This window comes from Danio rerio, chromosome 19 (assembly GCF_049306965.1).
Source record: "Danio rerio strain Tuebingen ecotype United States chromosome 19, GRCz12tu, whole genome shotgun sequence".
Classification (NCBI taxonomy): Eukaryota; Metazoa; Chordata; class Actinopteri; order Cypriniformes; family Danionidae; genus Danio; species Danio rerio.
The window spans coordinates 45,455,760-45,476,784 of NC_133194.1; the positions used below are offsets into that span (position 1 = coordinate 45,455,760).

Sequence of the window (21,025 nt, forward strand, 5' to 3'; positions counted from 1 at the left end):
TAGCTTAGTCGATTAATATTCTTTCAAAGCTTGAACCTTATCATCATTTTAAAGTTCAACGTTGACATATCTGCATATAAGAGAGACATTCAAATATGTGCTATGCTGTTTATCCTTTAAAATGCAAACCTCTGTAGCTATCATTTACTAACCTTGCTGTAATTCATTTTTGAAAAGTTTGACTTCAACCGTCCTAATGCTTAATCTTTCTGTTATTAACAATATATCAAGAAAAATAACTGAAATTAACCTTTTGTAAGTTGTTTATATCATAGTATAGTATATTTGTATGGTGTATGGAGTATGAAAGAGCAAGTGTTTGAGTGTAAAAGAAGCTTTGCACGCCTTCCTTTGTTCTGAGCTGCTTATTTTTTTATTTTCTCAAACACAATAAACATAGTAAATGTATTTACACACACACACACACACACACACACACACACAAACACTATAGTCTGCTGTTTTGCTCCATAGACATCCATATGAAAGCCAGAAATGTTTTTGCACAGGCCTATCTAAAGGGTTAATGTTGTCAACTGATGATTAACAGTATAAATGACAAAAGAGGGAAAAACCACCAGTAAACAAGAATGCATGATTATATGCTGTCATGGCTTTGCAATAGAATGGAAACCAACAGGGCACAAACAGCCACCAACATAAAAAATGGGCAGTCAGTTTGAACAGTACACAATTTATCACTTTATTTTTATCACAACATAATACATAAGTCACTTTTTTCACGTAATAGTGATATTATATATATATATATAATTTACCTATAAAACATTTACCTAGTTTTTCAGTCAGTTTAGATAACCAACAATGACATTTTAACAGTACTTTCTTGTTTCTGCCCTTGACCAATCGGCGCGGTCATTGATACCAACGGTGAATGACAAACCTTTTCTGTTAGTAGAGTTCACAAACCTGAGGAAGATATAAAATAAAAACAGCTTATTTAGAAATCACATTTTTCTATTTAAATCAGCTGAAAAAGACAGGTAATAGGACTGCACAAAATTGAAAAATTAACATTTTGTTAGTTCACAGGGAGGTGCTGCAAATTACATTTCACGTGCCAAGCATGCTTAAGTTGTCTATACAAATTTTTCCAATCAGATGAAGTCTTACTAGATTTATAGCTGCCTCCCAAATACTATTATTCTATTGCCTTGACCGGGCTCAAAGAGGAACCTAGTGAACCTCAAGGAAGAATATAACTGGAAATAAATGGTAATGCAGGAGTAGAGAAAAGAGAGAAAAATGCCAACAGTGAATCAGAATCTAAAATTCTTTTGGTTTTCAGTCTTTTGCAGTGTTTTAAAGTTTAAATATCTGCAGAGTTTTTTTGTTTTTGTTGCCTGTATTAGATTTAGTTAATTCTGGAAAAAAGAAATCTCACTTTATTTGCTTAGTTCCTAGAAAAAAATATCTGTTGATTTCAGTTTGATCATTACATACATTATTAGCTATAAAACGGAGCATCTCTCAAGGGAAATACTGAATCACAAGACATTTCATTATTAAAGTACTCCACAACAATATTTCATATTTTACATGCATCACAGGGTCCTATCAGGTAAGGCAATACTCACTATAAGATGCACCTGAATCACTGTTTAACACTGTGGCAATAAATTCTGCTTTGCTTTTAAGATATTTGCTTTGTTGAATCATTTATAGAAACTAAACGTATAATTGAGGTTCATCTATAACAGGGGTTGCCTGCCAATCTCGGTTCTGGAGGGCCGGTGTCCCTGCAGGGTTTAGCTCCAACTTCCTCAACTCACCTGCTTGGATGTTTCAAGTATACCTAGTAAGACCTTGATTAGCTTGCTCAGGTGTGTTTGATTAGGGTTGGAGCTAAAATCTGCAAGACACCGCCCCTCCAGGAACAAGTTTGATGACCCCTGATCTACAAAATGCCATTACTAAATCTCTTTTTTCTCACCTAAAAGATTGTACAAAGTTGATTTCACGCTTCTCGTGCTCCTTCTCGCTTTTATACTGTCGATTAAACTTCTCCTTAAAGGGGCCAAACATCCGGTGGGCGTGGCTAACAGGGTTGGTGCTGACATAGTCTTGAATGGGATTGGCTAATATTTGATGCTCCTCAGGAGGATCAGGAAACTCTTCACAGGTAAATCCTAAACACACAACACCTCAGTCAACATCTATTAGGATGATCTGTACACAGAGGCAGACAAAAGCATTTCTCTGAGTGTGTGTTTTCTCCATGTTACCTGCAGGTGGAGTGAAAACATCAGGCTCAGATTGTGTGCAGAAGTCACTGTACTCAATGCTGTATTTGTCATTGTGGGAATCTAGAAGAGTGTTGAAGCCCTCCATCTCAAAGCGGTGTGGTGTGGCTGGAGCATCATTTCCCTCTGGACGTGTGACCCACAGACGGTATGTGTTCTTCTTATGGCCAGCCTCTGTGACGGTTTTCCACACCTCACACCGTGAACCTTTGTGATAATCCATCTTCTCAAACTACAAAACAAACAAAGATTTGATGCTATCCCATTATGCACATTTTTATTATCACACAATCTCTCAAAACAAAATCACATTACTTTTTTAGTCTAGCCGTGTTTTTACCTTTGTTTGTTTATATTATTTGTTTGTTTTGCCGCATGCCTCGACCATTCGCCTGTTTTATCGACTACTCTTGTGGATTATCTTCATGCTACCGTTTGTCCCCGTTTGAACCTTTCCAGACTGAACATTCTAATAAATCTGCATTTGGATCCTGCCTTGTAGTCAACACCATCAACAACCATGGCTGATCAGTGGATTCGACAACATCACTGAAATAACGTTCATTATATGCGCAAATTTTTTTTATAATTGTAGAATAAATATTCTGTTGGGTTTCACAGAAGGATCATATACGTTTAAATGACATAAGAGTGAGCAAAAGTTGAGAATTTTTTTCATTTCTGGACATACCTCAAATCCCTGTACATCAGGCATTGCTGACTGTGGCTGTATCGGTTCCTCTTTGGTACCTTTAAGCTGGAAACACTTAATATCATTGGTAGGAAGGACTGGTCTGATTTGATAAATGGCCCCATAATCCAAGTCATTTCCAATCAGAAATGTGCACACTGTACCTTTATATAGAGAGCATCAATGAGGAAATCCTACATACATTCAATACTGTGTAAGCTTTTGATGATCAACAAACTGACCATTATAGTAGTCGATTCGACTTCTGTTCCTCTCAAAGTCGTACCAAGCTTCAAAAGGTTCTTCTATCTCATAGGAAGGCAATGAAATCACACCTAAATAAAAGAGAGACACTTTAAAAACAAACACTCTATTGGGATGTTCTGTGTAATTAGGATTATATTATACCTTTGACATGATACATCTTTCCAAAATCAGGAACTGTCCTGTCATCATCTGGTTTGACTTCTGATGAAGAAAACAGAGAGAGATTATATTCATTTATTCAACTTTTCCTGAATTAAGAAAACACACATACTATTGCATACTTTATTTAAAGTTAAAATCTCTTGACAACTTGGTCACAGCTTAGTCACAAAGTTTAACGAATGTCATGGGGGCAGTACACTTTCAAAAGGTACACACCTAAAAGGGTCTGTATTGATATAAATTATTACCTAAAAGTACCAAAAATTAATTGAATTTAATAGGTACTTAATGTGTCTTTGAGGTACCAGAATAACCCCAATATGGTGTAACTTTTTAAATAGAACCGTCCCAGTGACAGCATCTTGAGCTCAGTAAAGTTGATTTTAGGTTTGATTTTTGCAGGGCATTTGCTTATAAAGCTTTAGGGATCATCTGTAAATTATATAGACAGAACCAATATGTGAATTAAGTAACGCAGCACATAATGATTTCTAGAAGCTTCCAATAAATGTCTAGAGGCCAGACCGACTTAATAATGGTAAGATATTGGCAACATCTCTCTCCATAAGTATACAATTAAAATATATACTTCAAATATTGAGTACCTAAATGTTATTTTGCAAAGGTTGTATTTCACTCTAAGAAGCTAGACTGACTTACTAGGCTACAGCTATCATTTCCCCAATATTTCCCTTCATATATGTACTGTAAACAAATAATTTTGAAAAATATTTTCCATAATTCACCTAAAAGTAATTTACTCTACAGGTTAAATCACATACCCAGAGACTTACTACAGATAAGATTTTTTTTACCAAGATCTCCCTTCATATCTGTTCTGAGTCTAGTCTTATGTGCAACAACCAAGCTATTTTTTTTTTGACATATTGAGTACTGCAAAATTGTGTGTCCTAAGATAAGTTAGATTAGATAAGTGTTCTATGTGTAATGAACTGTTCTTGTACTGCTTGTTTAACATATAGCTACTCTTGCGTAGCGCATCAGTCCAGTGTCTTTAAGCCTTTAACTAAATTTTTCATAATCTCACAATTTATTTTGTTCCATGATTATTATTTCTATTTTGTACCATCAGTTTGCACATCCACACACGTTTTAACAAGCAGTACAGAATTTACAGACGGTCCCCTACAGATCATGCGCCGACAGCTCGTCAGTAAACATGCAAGTACACAACGCGTGTGCTGTTTTAAATGGAGATTCTTGTAGATCCTTAACACATGTGTTAGTTATTAGTAAAACTAACTGTGTTGTACATATTTTTATAACTACAGAACTTGCGCGGATATCGAATAGCAAGCCAATATTCAACCTAAAACTAACTTTACCGAGCTCTGCTGGCTTACATTTATCTCTGATATGTCGTTCACTGTTTTGTTGTCAGACTGAACGGTAATTATTGCTAAATCTTGTGTATGCCAAAGTGTATAGAAGATACTTTAGTAAAGTGTATTTTTATAAAACGCAGCGTCCCGTGTCTTCACTGCGCCATTTATAGTTACACAAATCCCAGACTATCTGTCTAATACATGCTAATTTTCTTAGTATAACGTTAAAATAGCATCAAATGAGTTTCAGTACATACATATGCGTATAAAGGCTTGAATAATCAATGTTAATTACATGGATAAAAACTAATAAAAAAAACAGTTACTTGTCATCTTCTGCGCCATCCTCTGCAGTAATCAGAATTGAAGCGTCTTTCACTGTCAGAACTACCGCAACATCTATTATAGAGTAGGAAAGTGGACACGAAGTCCTATTTATAGCCTTCTGGGAGTCTGGAAACTGATAGATGACTTTGATTCCGGGTTGTGTGTGTCATGTTGGAAGTTATTTTACACTTTAATAGTTGCGTCATCTTATCTTGTATTGTTTATAAATGTTTCCCTATTTTTTTATAACTAGAGTAGTATTTTGTGGGGTGAAATGATTAAATGTACATGATGGATAGTGTTTTTAATCACTAGTTAATATTCATTACATTTGGGTTTGAGCAGAATTCAGCAAGTAAAAAGTTAATTTCACATTTTTAAAATTATTTTCATAGCTGATGTTTTCATTTTGTGCTTTGGAGGGTCATTTGCAGAAAACAATGATTATTTATGAACATAAAAATGAAATTAAATAGGATCAAGCAGATAATAGTAGGATTATAGTTTGGAAATTTCTGCCAACAGGAGGAGAGAGAACCATTTAAGCTTGTGTAGCATGTATGCTGATGATTCAGCTTTTTTATTGGGTGCTGTGTGAGCAAATGTACTCTTTCATTATGTTATTGTCTGTTTTTGCCTCATTGACTACCATTATAACAACATTTTATATATAAAGCAATGACACCTTATAACCCTGGATTCTCTATTGATGGTGGTTTTCCCCATTGGCAACAGGTCAAATGTGTCATTTTTACTGTTAATCATCAGCTACAGTGCAAAAAAAGGTTTTTAGTTTCAGTCTTTTATATGGTGTATAGAGGGTGTGTGTGTGTGTGTGTGTGTGTGTGTGTGTGTGTGTGTGTGTGTGTGTGTTAACCTTGACATGTTTGAGAAAATCAAAATTAGCAGCTCAACTCTCAGAACATGGTGAATATAGTAAGTGTATTCATGCATGCACAATATAATCTGCTGTTTTACTCTATAGAACTCTGTATAAAAGTTAGAAACTGTTTTGCACAGGCCTATTGTGAGGGGTAATGCTGATAACTTATGATCAACAGTAAAAAAAATACACAATTTAGCTCTTCCCAACAGGGAAAACCACAATCAAGAATGCTCTCATGACTTTGCAGTCAAAATGTTGTTATAATGAAAGTCAATGAGAAAAAAACAGCCCTGAACATAACAAAAGGATAGTCAGTTTGAACAATACACAAGGGTTAAACAGCATTTGATTCACAGATTTTTTTTTACTCTCTTAAATGCATATGTGTCTTTCTGTTTAGATAATCTCAAGTGAATGTCTCTGCTGTGAATAAACTCTTTCCTGCAAAGAGAAACTTGTGGTGCGTACTGTATGCTTGTAGTGGTATATGAGGATGAACAGGTTTTGTTGTGTCTTTACAAATATGGAGTGATTGATGATCATTTCAACTCACTATAGATGCACTGAAATGAAATCTTCTTCTGCTGTTCAGTTGTAGAACTGTGACTTGCCTAAGAACTTCACTTAAGCTGCAGAGTATATCACTAAATGATTGCAATAATAGTACATGCAATATACATTTCACAAACGTGTGATAAATTACATGTATTTTATGCATTGGTTATTTAAATTTGACCAATTAGATGTGGACGTATCATTTTTATCCTCAATTTCTGAATAGATGCTGTTCTGTTATTGGCTGGAGCGGCCCAAAGCTGAACCCAGAGCTGAGAAAACACGAGAGTCGAGACGAGAGAGGACAATTAATGAATGACAGTTTATTCATATAGCACAATTAAAGACAACTCAAGTTGACCAATGTGCTTCACAAAACTAAAACAACAAGAGTAAGTCAGAGACAAAATCAATTAAAAAATAAAAACAACAACAATAGTCAAAGTCAGGATATCCGCTGCACTAACCCTAACCCTGACTCAGTTTTTTAGTCTAAACTAGAATAATTAGATCTGAATTATTTCTATTACATGTTTAGTTTAATGTCATTAAACAAATCATTTATAATCATAGCTAATAGCTCACAAAAATAGCATGTTTTCTATCGAAATGTTAAATAAGAAATATGATTATGGCAATACTCAAAAACAGTATTGCACAGTTTTCCAGTATTATATGCAGCTCTAGTTATTATTAATGTGGACATTCTAAATATAGCACAGCCAGTTTAAAGCATGATTTGCAACAGACATTGTTGTTATTCTTTGGTGATTTTACCCAAATGCCCTTTATCTTTTGTATATATACACAACAACACCTTGACGTTTCATAAGTTAGTAGAAATAAATGTGTTATTTTTTATCATAATAGCTTAATAATACATATATCACTTAAGAGTGATATTTATTTACCTAGGTTTTCAGTCACAGCTTAGATAACCAATGGAATTTTAGACTTTCTTGTTTCTGCTCTTGACCAGTCCGCTCGTTTATTGATACCCACGGTGAATGACAGACCTTTTCTGTTCGTAGAGTTCACAAACCTGAGGAAGATGTAAGAAAACAACTTAATTTACAAAATCACATTTTTCTATTTAAATCAGAAGTTTTAAATACATTTTTTAAATAAAAAGTTATGACAGATAATAGAGCTGCACAATATTGACAACTTTACATTTTAATATTAGTTTGGCAGGGAGGTGCTGAAAATATTTTTATCAAAAATGACAACCGTGAATCAGAATCAACGATTCTCCCAAGGTTTTCAGTCATTCATCGTGTCTTTTTTTTGTTTGTTTTTTTGTAAATCTTGCACGTTTGCATGTTTTTGTTTAGCTGGAATTAGATTCACTTGAAAATTCTCACTTTCCTTAGCCCCAAGAAAAAAATATCTGTTAATTTAGTATAATCCTTATATACATTATTGGCAGATTATGTATCACAGCACATAGCACATTATGGATCACAGGGTCCTATCAGGTAAGGTAATACTCGCTATAAGATGCACCTGAATCACTGTTTAACACTGTGGCAGTGATTTCTACTTTGCTTTTAAGATATTGTTTTTATCCATCACTATATAAACAATGGAGCATTGACTCTGCTTTACTGAATCATTTATAGATACTAAAAGTAACACAATTATTGTTCATCTTCAAAATGCCATTACTCCATCTCTGGTAAAATGTGTTTTTTCCTCACCTAAAAGATTGTACAAAGTTGATTTCACGCTCTTGGTGTTCCTCCTCGCTTTTATACTGTCGATTAAACTTCTCCTTAAAGGGACCAAACATTCGGTGGGCGTGGCTAACAGGGTTGGTGCTGACATAGTCTTGAATGGGATTGGCTAATATTTGATGCTGCTCAGGAGGATCAGGAAACTCTTCACAGGTAAATCCTAAACACACAACACCTCAGTCAACATCTATTAGGATGATCTGTACACAGAGGCAGACAAAAGCATTTCTCTGAGTGTGTGTTTTCTCCATGTTACCTGCAGGTGGAGTGAAAACATCAGGCTCAGTTTGTGAGCTGAAGTCACTGTACTCAATGCTGTATTTGTCATTGTGGGAATCTAGAAGAGTGTTGAAGCCCTCCATCTCAAAGCGGTGTGGTGTGGCTGGAGCATCATTTCCCTCTGGACGTGTGACCCACAGACGGTATGTGTTCTTCTTATGGCCAGCCTCTGTGATGGTTTTCCAGACCTCACACTGAGCACCTTTGCAATCCTCCATCTTCTCAAACTACAAAACAAAGATTTTATGCCGTAACATTGTATATTTTCGTTAATACACAATCTCTTAAAACAAAATCACTTTACTTTTTTGATGCTGGAATTTATTGTGTAAATGGGTTTCGATCATAGTTTCTGTGCATCTTGTCATTGGCATTAAGAATTTTTTATGCGATTTTCTAAAATACAAATAGGCTGATGAAAACATGTAATGATCACCATCTAATGATCATTCTACCGAACTACAACTCTCATCATGCCCTGCAGTCACACACCTGTTTCAGTTTACCGCACCTCATCATGACTGCTTGCATGAACCATAGATACACCACTCACACACTCATCCCGGGCTGAGTCTTGTTTCCCCTGTAGTGAGCATTTTTGTCTGTTTGTTTTGACGCATGCCTCGACCATTTACCTGTTTTATCAACTACTCTTGTAGATTATCTTCATGCTACCGTCTGTCCCTGTTTGAACCTTTCCTGTCTGAACATTCTGATAAAAGCTGCATTTGGATCCTGCCCTTGTAGTCAACACTATTGTAGAGGTTAAGCCTATTGCTTGTAGTCCCTGAGATGCTGTTAGACAGGAACTCAGATGATGCATGCTGTCATTTGGCTAATGAAGTGTAAACGCAATGAACAGTCTTGTTTCCATAGATATTTAGGTTTATTGCAGTTGCAAACTCCAATAGTTAACAAGTTTCCTTCCAGGTAAGTTTCCTGTCATACACATTAAACACTGCCACATATCGTGACTTACGAACCAACAAAACAAACCATCACGCTAAAGCGTGAAAGTATGTGTGTGCATATGTGTGTGCGTTTGTTTGTGTGCGAGTGTGTGTGTGGTCAAAACTGCATGTCCTCACTGCTCCCTTCCGTCTAGCAACATCCGTCACCTGAATATTCGTTCCCACTTTTAAAGCCTGTTAAAAGAGCACCACCTAGTGGAACAATGAACAGTTGCCAAATGGCTCCTACAACTATTAATAACCACGGCTGATCAGTGGATTCCACAACAACAACACTGGAATAACGTTCATTATATGCGCAAATATGTATAATTGTAGAATTAATATTCTGTTGGGTTTCACAGAAGAATCATATATGTTTAAATGACATAAGAGTGAGCAAAAATTGAGAATTTCTTTCATTTCTGGACATACCTCAAATCCCTGTACATCAGGCATTGCTGACTGTGGCCGTATCGGTTCCTCTTTGGTACCTTTAAGCTGGAAACACTTAATATCGCTGGGAGGAAGGACTGGTTTGATTTGGTAAATGGCCCCATAATCCAAGTCATTTCCAATCAGAAATGTGCGCGTTGTACCTGTATATAGAGAGCACCAATGAGGAAATCCTACATACAAACTACAAACATTCAATACTGTCTGAGTTGATGATCAACTAACTGACCATTATAGTAGTCGATGCGACTTCTGTTCCCCTCAAAGTCGTACCAAGCTTCAAAAGGTTCTTCTATCTCATAGGAAGGCAATGAAATTACACCTAAATAAAAGAGAGACACTTTAAAAACAAGCACTCTACTGGGATGTTCTGTGTAATTAGGCAGAAATGTACACTACCTGAAAGTCTTGTCACCTATCCAAGTTTAGGAACTTGACTTCTAGTTGATCACTTGGTGTGAGAAGTGGCTTATATGAAAGGCAAAGGCCTCTAGATTACGCTTATTTTACCAAAATAAAATTTGATCATCCCTTGATTTCTAATGATTTAATTAGGACAGTAAGTTCTGACTTTGCTTAGACAAAAGTCTTGTCACTTAACAGAAATATTGTCCAGTATAGAATATAAAGTCATGCTGCAGTGGGAAAGGAATAAATGTTATGTATGACTCCCATGAGCTTGGAGGACTGCATCCATACATCTCTGCAATTACGCATTAATAAAGTCATCTGGGGCCTCAGTACAAAGACTTGCATTCAATTCATACTAAAGCATTGTGTACAGACAAAGCTGTAAATGTGTGTACACAGTAAAAAATTCAGATGTATGAAACACTGCATACTTGGAATCCCACGCACATTCTCTTTGTACATCAGAAACATTAACGTGAAACTGAGAGCACGTGCACGAGCGCAAAACCACTCCCTGCCTCCTCCCCTGTATTAATATGGCAATGACTGGAGGTGCTCCTATCTGAGGTAGACCGGAGAAAAACTGTGTTATTTGCAAGTTTGTCCACAGGAAATAAAAACAAAAAAATAAAAAATAGAGTGGGAGAGTTTAAGGTGTAAAGGTGCAGGTTAAGAGGAGAACAGCGGCGCACCGCCAAAGTGTGGACCGAACAGGCGGGGGAACAGGGGATGCTGAACTAACACCCTTTAAGGAGAGAGTTGCCTCAATTTTGGGTGACACTTTACTGTCTGGAGTAGTATCTGTGTCTGTGGGAGACACAGTTGTATTAGAGCAGGGGTCACCAATCCTGGTCCTGGAGGGTCGGTGTCCCTGCAGGGTTTAGCTCCAACTTGCCTCAACACACCTGCTTGGATGTTTCAAGTATACCAAGTAAGACCTTGATTAGCTTGTTCAGGTGTGTTTGATTAGGGTTGGAGCTAAAATCTGCAGGACACCGGCCCTCCAGGAACAAGTTTGGTGACCACTGTATTAGAGGAACACCTTGTTAGGGCGTTATAGCAGCACCCCTCTGCTCCTATCAAGACAGTCCCACCGGCATTTCAGCTGCCCAATCACATTTGAGCATCACATGTTATCACATTATTTGCACATTTATTGAATGTAAAAGTTTCTGATTCACGTATGCAACGCACCTTCTCATGTTAATTTCATTTTTAGTAAATCCAAACGTGAGCGTGAAATCTGGTGTATGCAAAGTTTTTGTGCGTACGCAGCGTTGATACATGAGGCCCATGCAATGGCAAAGAAAGCGTACTTGCAGGACTCCCAGAGTTCATCAAGATTCTTTGGATTCATCTTCAATGCCTCCTCCATCTTACCCAAGACATGCTCAATAATGTTCATTTCTGGTGACTGAGCTGGCCAATCCTGGAGAACTTTGACCTTCTTTGCTTTCAGCAACTTTGATGTGGAGGTAACAGGTCTTCTGCAGTATGTGTGATGATTGGGATGCAGTTCAACAGATGATTCATCTGAAAAAATCCACCTTCTGCCACTTTTCAAATGATTAACTAGAAGTCAAGCTATTATTTGTTACTCTTACAACTGGGATCGACTGGTAGTGTACCTTTGACATAATACATCTTTCCAAAATCAGGAACTGTCCTGTTACCAGCTGGATTGACATCTGAGAAAGAAAACAGAGAGAGATTCACTCATTTATTCATTCATTCCTTTTCTTTTTGGCTTAATCTCTTAATTAATCTGGGGTCAAAACAGCGGAATGAACCACCAACATATCCAGCATATTTTACGCTGTGGATGCCCTTCCAACTGCACCCATCTCTGGGAAACATCCATACACACTCATTCACACTCAAACACTACGGAAAATTTAGCCTACCCAATTCACCTTTACGGCATGTCTTTGGATTGTGAGGGAAATCGGAGCACCCGGAGAAAACCCACGTGAACGCAGGGAAACATGCATACTCCACACAGAAACCCCAGCTGACCCAGCCGAGGCTCAAACCAGCGACCTTCTTGCTGTGTGGTGACAGCACTACCTACTGCGCCACCGCGTCACCCACAGAGAGAGATTATATTCATTTTTCAACTTTACTTGAAGTAGGAAAACACACATACTATTGCATACTTCATTTATAGTTAAAATCATTACAGTAAATGTGACTCAGCGACTTAGTCACAAGTTCAACAATACACTCTCAGAAATACGGTACGAAAAATGCTACAGGGGCAGTACACTTTCAAAAGGTACCATATTGATATAAATTATTACCTAAAAGTTTTTATAAAATCCTTTGAATTTAATTGGTTCTTATACTGTTTGCGTTTAAGGTACCAGAATAACCAAAATATGGTGTAACTTTTCAAATAGAACCGTCCCAGTGACAGCATCTTGAGCTCAGTAAAGTTGATTTTAGGTTTGATGTTTGCAGGACAATCGCTTATGCAGCTTTAGGGATCATCTGTAAATTATATAGACAGAACCAAAATGTAAAGAAAGCAGAAAAACATATATTTTTAGAAAGTTACAACAAATATTTAGAGGCCAGACTGACTTAATGTAAAACACTGGCAACATCTCTCTTCATAAATATACTGTAAAATATTTTACAAGGAATATTGAGTAATTTACCTAAATGTTATTTTGCAAAGGTTGTAGTTCACTCAATGAGGCCAGACCGACTTACTAGGCTACATGTATCATTTTACCAATATTTCCCTTCATATATGTACAGCAGACAAATAATTTAGAAAATTATTTTCCATAATTCACCAAAATGTAATTTTCTCTACAGGTTAAATCACATAGCCAGAGACTTACTACAGATAAGATTTTTACCAATATCTCCCTTCATTTGTGTAGTGTCTGGCCTCATGTGCTACAGCCTTTTGAATGAGAAAATTACATTTAATTGTGCAATTGGTGAATTACTGTAAATGTGTTTCAGAAAATATGTCCACACATGTATGAAGGGGGATATTGGTAAAAAGGATAGTCAGAAAACCTGAAAGTACTATTTTTTTTCTTAACATATTAAGATAATGTCAATATGTCTTAAGTTAGTTTTCTTTATGTAAAAACTGTACATGTAATGCATGTATAACGTATAGCTACTCAAGCGTAGTGCATCACTGAAGTGTCAATGAGCCCTTCAACTAAACTTTTCATAATCTCACAATTTATTTTGTTCCATGATTATTATATTTCTATTATCTACCATCAGTTTCGACAGCCGCACACGTTTTAAGACACAATACAGAATTTATAGACGATCCCCCTGACAGCTCGTCAGTAAACATGCAGTTACAAAACGCATGTGCTGTTTTAAATGGAGATTTCTTGTAAATCTATAACACGTGTAAGCTATTTGTAAACTGTGTAGATATTTTTGTAACGACAGAACTTGCGCGGATAACGAATCAGGTCAATATACAACCTAAAACTAACTTTACCGAGCTCAGCTAACCAGCTAATATTTATATCTGATATGTCGTTGCCTGTGTTGTCGGAATAACAGGACGAAACCTTAACTGTTACTACATCTTGTGTATACCAATGTGTATAGAATATACTATAGTAAAGACTCTTTTTTTATAAAACGCAGCGTCCCGTGTCTTCACTGTGCTATTTATACATCCCGGACTAATACATGCTATTTTAACGTTATACTAGGAAATTAGCATCAAATGAGTTTCAGTACATACATATACGTATAAAGGCATGCGCAATCAATGTAAATGATATGGATAAAACTACTGAAAATCCGTTACTTGTCATCTTCTGCGCCATCCTCTGCAGTAATCAGAATTGAAGCTTCCTTCACTGTCAAAACTACCGCAACGTCTATTATAGAGTTGGAAAGTGGACACGAAGTCCTATTTATAGCCTTCTGGGATTCTGGAAACTCTTGATTTGAAATTCCGGGTTGTGTGTGTAATTTTGGAGCAACGATTGGATTAGTTATTTTACACAATAGTTTCGTCATCTTATGTTGTAGTGTAGCCTAGCCTACAATATTATACCTGTATATAGTATTTTGTGGGGTTAAATAAGTAAATGCACATGATAGATGACATTGTTGTAATCACTAGTTCATATTCATTACATCAGGGTTTGAGCAGTGTGTTGCGGGAACTACTTTGAAATATGTTCATGATGTGAAGCAGTTACAACAGATGGAAAAAATGAGATTGAATAAGCGGTAGATGTGGGATTTTGGACATTTCTGCCACCAAGAGGAGAGAGAACCATTTAAGCGTGTGTAGCATGTATGCTGACGATTCAGCTTTTTTGTGTGGTGCTGTGTGAGCAAATGTACTACTCTTATCATGTTAGTTGTTGTACCTATTGACTGCCATTATAACAACATTTTATATATAAAGCAATAGGAACCTCATTGGCAGCAGGTCAAATGTGTCATTTTTATTGTTGATCATTAGTTATAGTGCAAAAAGGCTTAGTTTCAGTCTTTTATATGGTGTATAGAGAGAGAGAGTGTGTGTGTGTGTGTTACCTTGACATGTTTGAGAAAATCAAAATTAGCAGCTGAGCTCTCAGAACATGGTGAATATAGTAAGTGTATTCATGCATGCACAATATAATCTGCTGTTCTACTCTATAGAACTCTGTATAAAAGTTAGAAACTGTTTTGCAAAGGCCTATCGTAAGGGTTAATGCTGACAATTTATGATCAACAGTAAAAAAATACACAATTTAGCTCTTCCTAACAGGGAAAACCACAATCAATCAAGAAGGACCGCTGCAGCCAATAACAGATCAATGATCAAAAGCTGAACCCAGGGCTGAAAAAACACGAGAGTCGAGACGAGAGAGGACAATTAATGAATGACAGTTTATTCATATAGCATAATTAAAAACAACTCAAGTTAACCAATGTGCTTCACAAAACTAAAACAACAAGAGTAAGTCAGAGACAAAATCAGGGAAAAAAATACAAAGAATAAAAGAAAAAACAACAATAGTCAGAGTCAGGATATCTGCTGCACTAAACTTGACTGAATTAGAAATAATTAGATCTGAAATATATCTATTACATGTTTATTTTAATATAATTAAATAAACAAATCATTTATAAACAAGCTAACAAAAAATAGCATGTTCAAGGGAAATATTATATAAGAAATATGATTATGGCAATACCCACAATATCAAATATTTTCCAGTATCATGCAGCTCTAGTTATTAATAAGGACAATCTAAATATAGTAGAGGCAGTTTACAGCTCAAAACAAATTGATTTGCAATAGATGTTGTTAATCTTTGGTGAATTTACCCAATTGACTTCATCTGTTTTATATACACACTACAAAAAGACACATGTCATAAGTTAGTACAATTAGGGTTTTTATTTTTAGAAACTTAATCATTTAGCGACTTAATAATTAGCACTCACCTTTTTTATTTAAAAATAAGTTTAGATAGCCAACAATGAAATTTTAGCAGTACTTTCTTTTTTCTGCCCTTGACCAGTCGGAGCGGTCATTGATACCGAGGGAGAATGAAAGACCAACTCTGTTCCTAGAGTGCACAAACCTGAGGAAGATGTAAGAAAACAACTTTATTATCAAATCACATTCTATTTAAATCAGCTGTAAAAAGAAGTTATGACAGGTAATAAAGCTGCAAAATATTAAATTTACATTTCAATTTTAGTTTCACAGGGAGGTGCTGCTAATTACATTTATTTAATGTGCTGAGGGGCGAGGTAGTGGCACAGTAGGTAGTGCTGTCACCTCACAGCAAGAAGGTCGCTGGGTCGCTGGTTCGAACCTCGACTTAGTTGGTGTTTCTGTGTGGAGTTTGCATGTTCTCCCTGGCTTCGCGTGGGTTTGCTCCGGTTTCCCCCACAGTCCAAAGACATGCGGTACAGGTGAATTGGGTGGGCTAAATTGCCCGTAGTGTATGAGTGTGTGTGTCAATGTGTGTGTGGATGTTTCCCAGAGATGGGTTGCGGCTGGAAGGGCATCCGCTGCGTAAAAACTTGCAGGATAAGTTGGCGGTTCATTCCACTGTGGCAACCCTAAATTAATAAAGGGACTAAGCCGACAAGAAAACGAATGAATGAATAATGTGCCGAGCATGCATAAGTTGTTTATAAAAATTTGTCCAATCATGTGAAGTCTTACTATCCACCTGCCTCGCTAATACTATTATTCTATTGCCTGACCGCGCCCAAAGAGGAAGAGAAGAGAATTGGAAATAAATGGTAATGCAGGAGTAGAGAAAAGAGGAAAAATGAAAACAGTGAATACGAATCAAATATTCTCCCAAGGTTTTCAGCCATTCATAATGTTTTAATATTTGCACTTTTACAGGTTTTTTTTTAGCCTGAATTAGAGTTAATTAATTCTGAAAATTACTTTCCTTCAGATTAGTTCCTAAAAGAAATATCTGTTAATTTCAGTATAATCATTACACACATTATTAGCTATAGAACAGAGCATCTCTCTAGGGAAATATTGAATCGCAAGGCATATCATTATTAAAGTACTCAACAACATTGCATATTTTACATGCATCACATGTAAGGTAATGCTATAAGATGCATCTGAATCACCGTTTAACACTTTGGCAGTGATTTCTGCTTTGCTTTCAAGATATTGTTTTTATCCATCACTATATAAACAATGGAGCCTCGACTCTGCTTTACTGAATCATTTATAAATACTGAAAGTTTAATTGGGGTTCATTTTCAAAATGCTATTACTAAATATTTAGTAATATGTGTATTTTCCTCACCGAAGCGTATGAACAAAGTTGATTTCACGCTTCTCGTGTTCCTCCTCGCTTTTATACTGTCGATTAAACTTCTCCTTAAAGGGGCCAAACATTCGGTGGGCGTGGCTAACAGGGTTGGTGCTGACATAGTCTTGAATGGGATTGGCTAATATTTGTCGCTCCTCAGGAGGATCAGGAAACTCTTCACAGGTAAATCCTAAACACACAACACCTCAGTCAACATTTATTAGGATGATCTGTACACAGAGGCAGACAAAAGCATTTCTCTGAGTGTGTGTTTTCTCTATGTTACCTGCAGGTGGAGTGAAAACATCAGGCTCAGATTGTGTGCAGAAGTCACTGTACTCAATGCTGTATTTGTCATTGTGGGAATCTAGAAGAGTGTTGAAGCCCTCCATCTCAAAGCGGTGTGGTGTGGCTGGAGCATAATTTCCCTCTGGACGTGTGACCCACAGACGGTATGTGTTCTTCTTATGGCCAGCCTCTGTGACGGTTTTCCAGACCTCACACTGAACCCCTTTGCAATCCTCCATCTTCTCAAACTACAGAACAAAGATTTTATACGTCCCATTGTGCGGACTTTTAATGTACACATTTTTACAACAAAATCACAATTGCATCTTGGAACTTTCATTGATCATTTTTTATGCGATATTCTAAAATAAAAATAGGTCGATTGAAACGTGTAATGATCACCAGCAGTGTTGCCCTAAAGAACTCTCAGACAATCTACCCAACTACAATTCCATTATGCTCTGCAGTCACACACCTGTTTCAGTTCATCACAGCTGAAGCTCATCACAGCTGATTACATGGAAAATATATTCACCTTATACTCCGCTGACGAGCAGGCGCTGCCATTTGAATCTTTTTGTCTCGAGACTTTCGGTCACATTCACTTCCATTCATTTTTTGACGTTAACAACTGCTCGTTACGCTGCTTGATGTTGCAATTTGATATTTTCTTATTATATTAATCTACTTGGTCTGTGTAGTCCTGCAAACATTTGTTTGTAGAGCAAGTAGTTTGACCATTTTCTGCCGTTTATTATTCCTAGTCATTTCTCCCATAGGCGACTGAATTGAAAGTTCTAAAACAATCGCGAAAACAGGTGCACTTCCGCATTTTAGAATAAGGTCAATACACCACTCACACACTCATCCAGGGTTGAGTTTTGTTTCCACTGTAGTGAGCACTTCATAAGTGTCCTTGTTTGTTTATATTGTTTGTTTGTTTTGCCGCATGCCTCGACCATTCGCCTGTTTTATCGACTACTCTTGTGGATTATCTTCACGCTACCGTCTGTCCCCGTTTGAACCTTTCCAGACTGAACATTCTAATAAAAGCTGCATTTGGATCTTGTTGTCAACACTCAACAACCATGGCTGATCAGTAGATTCCAAAACAACACTGGAATAACGTTCATTATATGCGCAAAAAAAATGTATGATAGAATAAATATTCTGTTGGGTTTCACAGAAGAATCATATATGTTTAAATGACATAAGAGTGAGCAAAAGTTAAGAATTTTTTTCATTTCTGGACATACCTCAAATCCCTGTACATCAGGCATTGCTGACTGTGGCCGTATCGGTTCCTCTTTGGTACCTTTAAGCTGGAAACACTTAATAACGCTGGGAGGAAGGACTGGTTTGATTTGGTAAATGGCCCCATAATCCAAGTCATTTCCAATCAGAAATGTGCGCGTTGTACCTGTATATAGAGAGCATCAATAAGGAAATCCTACAAACTACAAACATTCAATACTGTGTAAGCTTTTCATGATCAACTAACTGACCATTATAGTAGTCGATTCGACTTCTGTTCTCCTCAAAGTCGTACCAAGCTTCAAAAGGTTCTTCTATCTCATAGGAAGGCAATGAAATCACACCTAAATAAAAGAGAGACACTTTAAAAACAAGCACTCTACTGGGATGTTCTGTGTAATAAGGCAGAAATGTACCTTTGACATGATACATCTTTCCAAAATCAGGAACTGCCCTGTCATCATCTGGTTTGGTGGCTGAGGAAGAAAACAGAGAGAGATTATATTCATTTATTCATTACTTTTCCTGAAGTAAGAAAACACACATACTATTGCATACTTTATTTATAATTCAAATCTGTTGACGCCTTAATTACAAGTTCAAGTACAAGTTTCTCTCAGAAAAAAAGGTGTGCAATATGTCACGGGGCAGTACACTTTCAAAAGGTACACACAAAAAAGGGTCCGTATTGATATAAATTATTACCTAAAATTAAAAAGCATTCCTTGAATTTAATAGGTACTTACTGTATGTGCCTTTGAGGTACCAGAATAACCCCAATATGGTGTAACTTTTCAAATAGAACCGTCCCAGTGACAGCATCTTGTGCTCAGTAAAGTTGATTTTAGGTTTGATATTTGCAGGACATTTGCTTTTAAAGCTTCAGGCATCATCTATAAATTATAAATACAAAACCAAAACGTGAATGATAGTAAAGCAGATGAAAATATTTCTAGAAGGCTCCGGTAAATGTCTAGAGGTCAGACTGACTTAAAGTTAAGATATTGTCACATTTCTCTTCATAAGTATACAGTAAAATATTTTACCAGGAATATTGAGTAATTTACCTAAATGTTATTTTGCAAAGGTTGTAGTTCATTTGATGAGGCCAGACTGACTAACTAGGCTACAGATATCATTTCACCATATTTCCCTTCATATATGTACAGTACAGTAGACAAATAATTTAGAAAAATATTTTCCATAATTCACCTAAATGTAATTTTCTCTACAGGTTAAATCACATACCCAGAGACTTAGTAGAGATAATGTTTTCACCAAGATCTCCCTTCATATCTGTTCTGAGTCTAGTCTTATGTGCAACAACCTTTCGAATGAAAAAATTACATTTAATTAATGAATTATTGGTAAATAATTGTGTAATTGATGATTACTGTAAATGTGTTTCAGTAATATGTCCACTGTACATGTATAAAGAGAGATATTTGTAAAAACCTGTTTAAGTTAGGCAGGAAAGTTGATAGTGCTATTTTTTGTCTTAACATATTGAGATATTGTCAATTTGTATGTCCTAAGTTAGTTTTCTTTATGTAAATAACTGTACATGTACTGTGTGTATAATGTAAAACTACTTAAGCGTAGTGCATCACTGAAGTGTCTATGAACCTTCAGCTAAACTTTTTATACTCTCACAATTTATTTTGTTCCATGATTATTATATTTCTATTTTCTATCATTCTACCGTTTGCACATCTACACACGTTTTAACACACAATACAGCATTTATAGACGGTCCCCTAAAGATCATGCGCTGACAGCTCGTCAGTAAACATGCAAGTACACAACGCGTGTGCTGTTTTAAATGGAGATTTCTTGTAGATCCATAACACGTGTGCAAGTTATTAGTAAACTGTGCTTACATGAATATCAGGCCAATATACAACCTAAAACTTTACCGAGCTGCTAAATCTAGTAAGGTTTATTTTTATAAAACGCAGCGACAGCGTCCCTTTTCTTCATTTTCATATACACATATATTTCTGAATATCGGTGTAATACATGCCAATTTCCCAGTATAACGTTAAAATGGCATTAAATTAGTATTTCAGCACATACGTTATAAGTGCATGAGTAAGCAATGTAGATGATACGGATAAAACAAATGAAAACCCGTTACTTGTCATCTTCTGCGCCATCCTCTGCAGTAATCAGAATTGAAGCTTCCTTCACTGTCAGAACTACCGCAACATCTAGTCGGAAAGTGGACACAAAGTCCTATTAATAGGCTACTGGGAGTCGGGAAACTCATAGATGACTTTAATTTCCGGGTTGTGTGTGTCCTGTTGGAGCAATGACTGGATTCGTTTTTTTTTTTTTTTTTTTTTTTTTTTGAATGCAA

General features: G+C 36.4%; 3 protein-coding genes across 13 annotated transcripts; all 3 read right to left on the minus strand.

The window, feature by feature from the left end:
• Positions 1 to 678: 678 nt before the first annotated feature.
• On the minus strand, positions 679 to 5,136 carry si:dkey-267n13.1. 4 transcript variants are annotated; one of them, XM_021468182.2, is made up of 7 exons: positions 5,057 to 5,136; positions 3,364 to 3,423; positions 3,198 to 3,290; positions 2,956 to 3,014; positions 2,247 to 2,496; positions 1,955 to 2,150; positions 679 to 930 (listed from the first exon to the last, which is right to left on the minus strand). In XM_021468182.2, exons 1-7 carry the CDS (start codon positions 5,073 to 5,075, stop codon positions 834 to 836), a joined length of 774 nt encoding a protein of 257 aa, XP_021323857.1. In that variant the 5' UTR covers positions 5,076 to 5,136; the 3' UTR covers positions 679 to 833. The 4 variants fall into 4 exon arrangements, with proteins under 4 accessions (XP_021323857.1, XP_073788036.1, XP_002665630.2 ...); XM_073931935.1 differs by having other exon boundaries at positions 2,956 to 3,021; XM_002665584.6 differs by having other exon boundaries at positions 2,956 to 3,119.
• Positions 5,137 to 6,801: 1,665 nt separating this feature from the next.
• Positions 6,802 to 14,204, minus strand: si:dkey-228a15.1. Of its 3 annotated transcripts, XM_073930956.1 has the most exons (8): positions 14,130 to 14,204; positions 12,244 to 12,400; positions 11,959 to 12,018; positions 10,149 to 10,241; positions 9,899 to 10,062; positions 8,491 to 8,740; positions 8,199 to 8,394; positions 6,802 to 7,540 (listed from the first exon to the last, which is right to left on the minus strand). In XM_073930956.1, exons 3-8 carry the CDS (start codon positions 11,972 to 11,974, stop codon positions 7,429 to 7,431), a joined length of 831 nt encoding a protein of 276 aa, XP_073787057.1. In that variant the 5' UTR covers positions 11,975 to 12,018; positions 12,244 to 12,400; positions 14,130 to 14,204; the 3' UTR covers positions 6,802 to 7,428.
• Positions 14,205 to 15,192: 988 nt separating this feature from the next.
• zgc:103438 lies at positions 15,193 to 20,878 on the minus strand. 6 transcript variants are annotated; one of them, XM_068215119.1, is made up of 9 exons: positions 20,804 to 20,878; positions 19,413 to 19,559; positions 19,083 to 19,142; positions 18,918 to 19,010; positions 18,669 to 18,832; positions 17,411 to 17,660; positions 17,119 to 17,314; positions 15,773 to 15,912; positions 15,193 to 15,682 (listed from the first exon to the last, which is right to left on the minus strand). In XM_068215119.1, exons 2-8 carry the CDS (start codon positions 19,486 to 19,488, stop codon positions 15,816 to 15,818), a joined length of 936 nt encoding a protein of 311 aa, XP_068071220.1. In that variant the 5' UTR covers positions 19,489 to 19,559; positions 20,804 to 20,878; the 3' UTR covers positions 15,193 to 15,682; positions 15,773 to 15,815.
• Between the last annotated feature and the right edge of the window lie 147 nt (positions 20,879 to 21,025).